The sequence below is a fragment of the Engystomops pustulosus genome, chromosome 6 (genome assembly GCF_040894005.1).
Source record: "Engystomops pustulosus chromosome 6, aEngPut4.maternal, whole genome shotgun sequence".
Taxonomy (NCBI): domain Eukaryota; kingdom Metazoa; phylum Chordata; class Amphibia; order Anura; family Leptodactylidae; genus Engystomops; species Engystomops pustulosus.
Genome location: NC_092416.1, coordinates 131,616,912 through 131,627,065, shown reverse-complemented (window position 1 = coordinate 131,627,065; position 10,154 = coordinate 131,616,912). Strand labels below are relative to the sequence as shown.

The 10,154-nt window shown below is 41.7% G+C and overlaps 1 protein-coding gene across 1 annotated transcript; it reads left to right on the top strand.

Annotated features, from left to right (window-relative positions):
* Positions 1–1,925: 1,925 nt before the first annotated feature.
* FITM2 (fat storage inducing transmembrane protein 2) lies at positions 1,926–7,849 on the top strand. The gene is made up of 2 exons (XM_072111040.1): positions 1,926–2,192; positions 3,049–7,849. Exons 1-2 carry the CDS (start codon positions 2,020–2,022, stop codon positions 3,656–3,658), a joined length of 783 nt encoding a protein of 260 aa, XP_071967141.1. The 5' UTR covers positions 1,926–2,019; the 3' UTR covers positions 3,659–7,849.
* The last annotated feature ends 2,305 nt before the right edge of the window (positions 7,850–10,154 follow it).

Genomic DNA, 10,154 nt, shown 5'->3' with positions numbered 1-10,154 from the left:
ATTCGGACTGTACGCGGGATTTAAGTTTCAAATTGTGTTGCAAGATCAAGCAATTACATGCACCAGGAAGAAGATGAACTCTGTCGGACCTGAGCGGGGAAGCAACACATGCACGATATCGGGTGCACGACATTAGTGAATCACGGCACAGTGCATCATACACGGACAATGCACTTTCCGTGAACTCCTCGGATAGGTAGCTAAATGTGCCCCATAATGTGAAAACGGCTTTAATATCTGGGGCAAAAAGTAGCTTATTCTAACTGGAAATGTAGTTATCGCCTCTCCCTTACATTGTGGACCCTTTCTCTCATATTGTGGCCACAGAAAAAGTCTTACAAAAGGGAACTTTGCCAAAGAACACCTGAGATAAGGGTTTCGGAACGGAGCCAAAGCACCCCAACGAGCAGGATAGTTAAAATACAAGAGGAATAAGAACAAAGTGGAAACCTCATGTTATACAGTCATGCAGAAAATAAAAAAATATGTGATTCTAAACTCTCACCTGGATTAAGGTGACAAGGCTTTTCATGAAGTGGGAGTATATCTGTCGATCCTCAGTAACCACGTTCACCTAGGGACCAGGATCACGAAGACATATTGGTAGAGCATATGAAAACCCGAAGAGAAAGGTGGCGGCGGAGCAGGCTTTGTAACTCACTTAGAGGTCCAAATCGTAAGCATTTATTGACATTAAAAGTTGTGAAGCGTTTCAGCTCTAGACCGGAGTTTTCAGCAGGCAAACTGATGAAAGCTCCGGTCCAGAGCTGAAATGTGTTGCAACTTTTAAAGTCAATAAATGCTTCTGGTTCCAACGATTTGGACCTCTGAGTGAGTTACAAAGAGCCACACCGCCACCTTTCTCTTTGGGTTTTGAAAAGGGAACTTTGTAAACATGCAGGCTACAAAAATACTTTGTCCCTTTTTGGCCACCAGAGATGTTGTGAGTTATGGGTGACATATAGGTGGAGATTTACCAGAATAGTGATGGGTTGTTCGTACGAACCGGCTCTAAGTTCCATCTCTTTTCAATAAACAACGGGAGTCGGTTCCCCTCAGTGAGCCGAAGGCTAACTTAACCCGCCACTAATTGGCTCACCAAAATCGGGTTAAAAATGATGTGGCGTGAGGGACTGGCTGGACTGAGGCCCTCTATTATATATTTAATAGGCGCCATTGAGGAGCCAGAAGGGCCTGGCTCTTCTTAGGGTGATGCAACACATGGCGTTTTTGGTCAGTTTTAAAGCATGCCGTTTCCGTCCGTCTAAAAACGCATCAGTTTTTTTTCAGTTTTTGACCGTTTACCATGTGTTTGGCTGCTTACAACCTGCTTATCTATTAAGATGATTGGGAAAAACAGACAGAATGGATGTGTTTTAAAAACAGACTAACAATGCCATATGTGACACCGCTCTTAATGATTAGCTTGTTAAGAAGAGCCGGACTTCCCATCACTATACCAGAAGTGTCTGAGACCAAAAATTTTCTAGTTGCTCTTGACAACCAATCAGAGGTGAGTTTTCATTTTTTAATCTATTGTGGGAAATTGTGGGAGATCAACTAGATCACTGTTGGTCTCAAACACTTTGTGACAAATCTCACTGATAATGTGAAAACACCTTTAGTATCTGGGGCAAAGAGTAGCTTCTACTAAATGTTCTGCCATTACCATATGCCCAGTAGATGTGTAGGCAGAACACAATTTCATATTATCACTTTGTGCAGCTATAGAACTGCTTTCTCGGGACCTTTACATGGGAATGATCATCATTGTAGTGGAGTATTTTGAGCACAAAATGACATTATATAAAGTATATGCATTGCGTTATGTAGTGGTATAGTAATGGGTGTTGTAAATATGTTATTGTTAATAAAGTTAATTCTCGGCCATAAAAAAACCCCACTCCCGATGAGTCAGGAGGCTCCATTTTGGAACATACCACCTTGCCCGGAGTCTGTTGTTTGCTGATTGGCGCAAGATGTCACGTGATTTATGACAGACGACGGCCTGGCCCCAGCATGGAGCACCTGGAGGCTTTTGCGTCGTGGACACGAAAAAGTTGTTTCAATGAGGTGTCCCGCCGCCACGCTGCATGGGGTCTGGCGGTCATCTCGCTCGTCGGTTCCCTGGTTAAGGAGCAATGGCCATTGCCCGACTCTTACTTCAACAACAAGAAGAACGTCCTAAATGTGTGAGTGCCCGGGGGCGGAGTCTCTGCAGGTCAATGTCTTGTCATTGTGTGGTTGTGCGGGCACCTCCTAGTGGTTGTATGTAGTTATTGCAACTAAGTCCGCTACATGTTCTTAGCTCTTGTAAAAGCTGCTGTTCTACTTCAATGATAGGAAGGAATGGGATAGGACCCCTAATATTTGTATCCAGAGTCAGGGTTACCCTGCAGTACCTGTACTGTAACGTTTTTACTCCTCAATCAGAAGAGGATTATTAGGGCTTGTTTATTGCCGCAAAATGTAAGGGTTAGATTGGTGCAGTTATAGGGGACATCTCACTGTTTGATCACTTTCTGTTATATATTTTTGTGAGGTAGGAAGCACTTAACTTGCTATTTTTAATTAGTTCTTTATTATTATTTTTTTGTACCCTGCACAATATGTGTACTGTAATATAATATATCTGTTTGGTCAGGGTTTTTATTGTTATTTTAAAAATGTAACTTTTTTACTGTCCCATTAGAGGACTTAGGCCCCTTCCACACTAGCGAGTGTGATGCGATGAACTCGCATCACACTCGCAACGCAAGCTGCCGGGAACGCACGGCCCGAACGCTGCACCGCGGGAGTGAACTCAGCATGTCAGTTCACTCCCGCGGTGCAGCGTTCGGGCCGTGCGTTCCCGGCAGCTTGCGTTGCGAGTGTGATGCGAGTTCATCGCAACACACTCGCTAGTGTGGAAGGGGCCTTACACTAGGGATACCTTGATCCCTTATACAATACAATGGACTGATCTGCGTGCACCGGCTGGGGGCTGCGGGGTTAACGCACACATGTTTTTTTTTTTTTACATTTCTCCTTTCTTATCATTTCCTTTAGGTATTTTGTCAAAGTTTCCTGGGGATGGACCTTCCTCTGTCTTTTACCTTTCATCGCATTGACCAGCTATGTAGCTACTCGGAGCCTGGGCACAGTTTTCCGCAGGCTGGGTGCCCTCCTTGTAGGAAGCATGATCTGGTTCACCTGCACCAAGTTCTTCATATTGATAGAGAACGCCACTGGCACATGTTATAACTCATCAGCTTTGCTGGACATCAGGCCTGGCTTCACAGATAAGAGGTCCTGTATCTCCAGTGGAGGATTCTGGGATGGATTTGACATATCTGGCCACTCATTCTTGCTGCCATATTGTACCCTGATGATTCTAGAAGAAGCTGCAGTCGCCCATTTTGTCCGCTTTGAAAAGTCCTGGCAAAAGCATCTGATCAATTTCTTGACTTTGTCACTCGCGTTTCTGATTTTTGTGTGGATTTTTATGTTTTTTTGTACTTCCATTTATTTTCATGATTTCTCACAAAAACTTCTAGGGACTAGTTTTGGGATTTTGGGATGGTACGTGACTTACAAGCAGTGGTACCTGATGCCATATTCTCCTGGACTCCCTTTAAGATCTGCTAATAAAGAGGGGAAGAGAGGCTACAATAAATAATGCAACCTGTGGGTACGTGTGACATAGGACAAGTGGCATTTTCCCCAAAATACAACCCCCCCCCCCCCAGGTTGGTTTAAGTGCTCTCTATTTCTAAGTTTTATCTCTTCCTGGGAGTCGGAATAATGGACACTTTGGCTGTCAGACATCTTACTTAGAAACAGATATGATATTAAAGCAACAAAAATGGGCAATTGGATAAATTTTTAAAGGGGGGTGTACTCTATAACTGCCATATTAGTCACATAGTTTACAGACTATGGGGGCACTGAAGCCTCAAGCAGTGTTATAATCATATAGTTCTTCTATATACCTGACAAGCAAGACCAGGGGGCAGGGAGAATTATATGGCGGGTAGATGATTGGATTATTTTAATAGAAATAACAAAGATATAAGAGTATTAATTAGTGGTTGTGAGGTTATAAGCTAGCAGTTTTTGCACCTTTTTCCTGGGGAAAGATGACACTAACTTGTCAAAATAGTTAATTCTAAATGTATTGACCTTTAAAATTCAGTGCCGTTATCATCCTATTCGCCCCCTGGGGTCATGTACCCTTCCTTTCTTTTAGACTGAAAACATTTACGGGCTGTTCACATGTTGCGTTTACATAAAAATGTTGTTATAGCTGCATTGTTAACACAATGCTAATGTGCTGTAAATGTCATGTTAACTACATTGGGTTTACAATGTGTTAACAAACACAACGTGTGATCACATCTTTAAAGGCAAATCCATGTTAAACCTGCATTAAAAATAACCGTATTCAGCTCTGATGCCTTTAATTCAGTTCTGATGTTACAGGTTAAACATTGGATTGCTTTCTACACAGGTTAAACATATAAAATAAATATATATCTCATTTTGGTAAATTTTCTGTATTGGGCCAGCAAAATGCTTGAGAGACTTTCTGAAGTTTGTTCTGCCCTAAAATAGCAAGTGGAACCATCTTTACATCATTTATCTGTATAAATATCAGGTTTTAACTTCGAAAAGGTTCTTGATGCTTTAAACAGAGTTTTACATAACTTGCAGCCCATCAAGTATTCATGATGCCAGATTAAAAATGTTTTGCTGTATGTATGTATGTATAGCGCTACAGGCGTGGATTATATGGGTTCCCCGGAGACAGCTCCTCTCCTGGCCATAGGTGGTACATGGTATTGCTACTAAGCTTCATTTACATCAGAGCTGCAGTACCAGCACATATATAGCAACCTCTGGACCACCCCTTTAAGGAGCTTCAGGTTTGAACACTTAAATTAAAATCTGGAATGGCCAAGCATGGACCATCCCCTTTGAGGTCCAGCATATGAGCAAGCAAGTCAGTCTGCAGCCTGCGTCCACGCAAAATTGGCAGGTACAGTATCACAACATTTGCAAAGTTGCAGTTACATTAAGCAGACGGCTGTGTATTTTATAAGGCCATTACTGCGTACATGGCCCTGTCCTGAAACTGAGGCTTCTGGGAAATGTCAACACTAACCTTTGGTTTATTACATTATAGCATCTCTCTAATCACAGCTACTTCAATCTAATGTTATTAGTAGTTGTAAAAGTTGTAGTCCGTGGATGTTATTGATTTGTATGGGTTTGTCCAGCTTAAAACAAATCTAACATCATAATCCATCATGATAAACCAGGGACACTTACTCATTGATCCAGGCACTGTGACTGTAGTAATCATCTTATACTTTCCTTCTAAAATCAACATTTACAATTATGCTAATGAGTCAGAAGGGCTCTGGGTTGTTACCAGAGCCACTCTGTGCTGGCACTTCACAGGCTGTCACACAGTACTATGGGCATTTCCCCTTCCCACTGTGTGAGATTACATCAGTCAGAGGGAGGGGAAGTGCCAATAGAGCAGAGTGTAAAACCAATTCTGAATCCGCAGCATGGAGGGGCTCTAGTAATACTCATTCAGGTCATTAGCATAATTTTAAAAGTTTTTAGAAGGAAGCAGGCCATGGATAACAAATATAAGAAGATTAACACAGTCACTGTTCCTGGATCTGAGTAAAACTACTGGTTTATCATGATGAATTGTGTTGGTAGATTTACTTTTAAAGGGATTTTCCAGAGGATAAAACACATTGCTACTTTCTTCCAAAAACAGCTCTACGTTTATCCATGGGTCCATTCCTTTCTGTATTACTAAGCTGAAATACCAGCACAAACTTATACTATAAATCCAGACTATAAAATCTATAAATCCTAGAAATCCCTTCTTAATAGCTGATTATTCTAATCGATTACTACACTACTCTTTTTCCATAAGCTGTGTCTGTATGTATAAGAAATATAAGATTTATGGGGGGAGGGAAAAAAAGTAATTTTTCTAGAAAAAGATGCAGCCTCACATCCTTTACCTTTGCAATGCCCACTACAGATGCTTGTTGAACCTGGGCACCAGTGTGCCCTCATATGGAACACTGTCTTATATAAGAGGTTGCATTGCCCCCTGGAGGTATTGATGTATCATTACGCTAACCCAAAAACTGAACGTGATCCTGTCACTAGGAATGTGATTATTTGCTGGGGACAGTTTCCAATAGCCTAGGCTATGCTGATTTAAAAAAAATGCCTTGTAGTTTATAATACAGGGTGCACCATTTATATGGATACACCTAAATAAAATGGGAATGGTTGGTGATTTCAACTTTCCTTTTGTGGCACAATTAGTATTTGGGAGTTGGGAAACTTTTCAAGATGGGTGTTGACAATGGCGGCCATGACTTTATTCTTTCATGAGTTATTTAGAAGTTTATGACCACTTCTAAGATGTGTTCAATGTGCTGCCCATTGTGTTGGATTGTCAATGGTACCCTCTTCTCCCACTCTTGACACGCTGAAGACCGCAGAAGAAACTCTAGCACAGGCTTTCAGTATCCATAGTTTTATAAGCTGCACGTATCTTTACAGCATCGACAGTTGCCTTCAGATGACCCCAAAGATAAAAGTTTATGGGGGTCAGATCAGGAGACCGATCAACTGACCCACAGTGACCTATACACTTTCCAGGGAACTGTTCATGCAGGAATGCTCGGACCTTTGGGGCTCCTCTGATGTGACCCTCTTCCCATTGAAAAAAAAAAGTTTGATACAAAATGTCGCCTTCAAAATGGCCACCATGGTCAACATCCATTTTGAAAAGTGTCCCCCTCCTGTATCGTAATGTGTCACAAACAGGAAGCTGATATCACAAATCATTCCCATTTTATTGAGGTGTATGGATAGAAATGGTGCTCCCTGTAGTTTCATTTACATTACCTAGCTCCCTACCAGCAGTGTGTGGGGAGTCCTGGGGGAGAAGCTGTGGCCTGTGTCTCCTCTTCCTCTCCTCCACGCCATCTTCCTCCCTCCCCTGCCTGCTCAATGCACATGACAAGAAGTAGGGGGGAGCTGGATGAAAGCGTGTGGAGGAAAGAAGACACAGGCTACAGCTGTACTCTCCTCAGGGACTTCCCACACACTGCTAGCAGGGAGCCTGATAATGTAAAATAAATTATTATAAACTACTGAAATGATTCAGAATCCTGACAAAGGCAGCAAAGCATAGCCTATTGGAACCTGTCACCAGCTAAAAATGACATTCCTAGTGACAGGTTCTCTTTAATGGGCTCCGTTGTAATACATGACATGACGTCCATATCTGAAAAACATAGGGTGCTGGATTATACTAGATAAAAGGATTTGGAGTATTTTTTTCTTTTTATGAAAACACTATAATATTGGGGTGTAGTCGGACAATTAAGACATATTTTCTGTGTCTCTGGTGCTTGAACTTGAACCCAAATAACTTTGACTGTATGTATTGTTATTGTCACTGTAGAGTGTGTGGCCTGGGGGGTGAAGCCTGGCATAGAGATGGTACAATACCGGGTGAGAATCTTTGTGCCGTGCCAAGCCCAACTTTACAGAACACCCTTCTTAAATGATAGTTACAATTGAGACTTCATGAGAATGAAGATGGCAGTGGAGCGCTGCCTTCATAGTGATGTATTGCGATTAGGATGTTTTGTCACCATTTTATGACCGGTGATTTTTAATCTGACCCCATATGCTTTTATTACTGTGGAGAAGGCAGCACTGTATGTTACAGTCACCGGCCAACATTTATTAACGTGTTTGCATCCGTTCTCTGACTGTTTGCACTGATACAAGCGATTAAACTGCTTGCATGTATTTATGAAGTGTCTGCTCCAGTTTTGTGTCCGCCGTGCCTCATATTTCTGCATCTAAAGGGTGCGTTCTGGTGCAGATTCACACTGCGCGTCACTTTTATTACTGCAACTTGACAGAATTGTGTCGCACGCTTCCTCTTCATACAGAGGAGGGGGTTGTTGCATATTGCAGCGAACCCCCACCACTAATAACCGCGGTCGGTGCTTGCACCGATCGCGGCTATTAACCCTTTCAACGCCGCCGGCAAAGTCGCCGCCGGCGTTTAAAAGACGTGGTGCGCGGCGATCGGTTGCCATGGTAGCCTCGGGTCTTCGTTTGACCCGAGACTATCTGGCATCTGCAGATTCGTTACAATGAGCCAGTGGCTCATTGTAATGAATGTGCTGCAAAAATGCCATATATTGCAATACTGTAGTATTGCAGTATATGGTAGGAGCGATCTGACCATCTAGGGTTAATGTACCCTAGATGGTCTAAGAAATAGTGGGAAAAAAAAGAAAAAAAAAATTAATAAAATATTAAAAGTTCAAATCGCCCCCCTTTCCCTAGAACGGATATAAAACATAATAAACAGTAAAAATCACAAACATATTAGGTATCGCCGCGTCCCAAAATGCCCGATCTATCAAAATATAAAAACGGTTACGGGCAGCGGTGACCACCGAGGCGGGAAATGGCGGCCAAATGTCCAAAATGCGACTTTTACACCTTTTTACATAACATAAAAAATGATCAAAATGTCGCACAGACCTCAAAATGGTAGCAATGAAAATGTCGCCTCATTTCGCAAAAAATGACCCCTCACACATCTCCGTGCGCCAAAGTATGAAAAAGTTATTAGCGTCAGAAGATGACAAAAAAAATGTTTTCTTTTTTGTACACATTCGTTTAATTTTTGAAAATGTATTAAAACACAATAAAACCTATATAAATTTGGTATCACCGCGATCGCACCGAACCAAAGAATAAAGTAGGCGTGTTATTTGGAGTGAAGAGTGAAAGTCGTAAAAACTGAGCCCACAGGAACGTGACGTTTTTTTTTTTTCAATTTTTCCACATTTGGAATTTTTTTTCAGCTTCGCAGTACACGGCATGTTAAAATAAATAACATTACGGGAAAGTAAAATTTGTTACGCACAAAATAAGCCCTCACACAGGTCTGTACACGTAAAAATGAAAAAGTTATGGATTTTTGAAGTTGGAGAGCGAGAAATGAGCCGAAAAACCCTGTGTCCTTAAGGGGTTAATCTCATCAGCTGCCATTCCTGAGATGGAGGCTCATGAGATCTGTCTATGAGCAATAGTACTTCCAGGACCTTAATATTCTATTCTGTATTACTATATTTTTTAAATACATAAAAATTTCATATTCAATATACATATAACATGCCCATTTATCCAACTGATAGTTCTTTACAATTATTATACATTTTTATACTATATACTCAAGTAGAAGCCGAGTTTTTGTGCTGAAAACCCTAACTCTGCTTATACGCGAGTCTATAAAAAAAATTAACACTGTACTCACCTTTCCGACGTCCCTCATAGGTCCTCTTCTTCTTCCTATGCTCCGGTGCCTCCTCGGCTCGTTCCGCTCCTCTTCGGGTCCCCTCGCAATGCCGGCGGCTCACAAACAAAGTCGGCAAGTGGCTGATGTGATTCTGTGTGCTGTCCGTACGTGAAGACCCTAGGAGGGGGGCGCTGGCTGGCTATATACTACAGGGGGCTGGCTGGCTATATACTACATGGGGGCTGGCTATATACTGGGGGGGGGGGTGACCAATGCATTTTCCATCCTTGGCTTATACTTAAGTCAATAGGTTTTCCCAGTTTTTTGTGTTAAAATTAGGTACCTCGGCTTATAGTCGGGTCGGCTTATACTCGAGTATATACGGTATACATTCAACCTCCAATCACCCCCTGCAATTTAAATTTTAACCTCAATTCTAAGTATGTAAACATTTGAGTACCTAAGTAAATAAAAAGGAGGAATGGCCGCAAGCTTGCATCCCTTCTCATTTGGCATTGGTGTTGCATAAGAACTGATCTCTCAGCACTGCTTTTTTTCTTTCTATATTTCCATTTGTTTTATATTCTTTGCTAGGGAGATTTCATAATGCATCTGTTCATTCACTCTATTGCATATCTTTAATATATTCAGAAACCTTATGGATCTCCATAGCTTGGTTATGCATAATCTAGCTGCTATTAGGATATGCCATATTGGCCATCTAATAGAAGAATCTGTGTTTTCCAAGCCCACATGTAATGATGCCATTGTTGGGGCCGGATCTGTAATGCTATCATAA

What these genes read in the sequence shown, in the direction of transcription:
- FITM2 (XM_072111040.1), top strand. Translation starts at nt 2,020, where the DNA reads ATGGAGCACCTGGAGGCTTTTGCGTCGTGGACACGAAAAAGTTGTTTC. An exon ending in AAGAAGAACGTCCTAAATGT is followed by an intron (nt 2,193 to 3,048) that starts GTGAGTGCCCGG and finishes CATTTCCTTTAG; the next exon opens with GTATTTTGTCAAAGTTTCCT.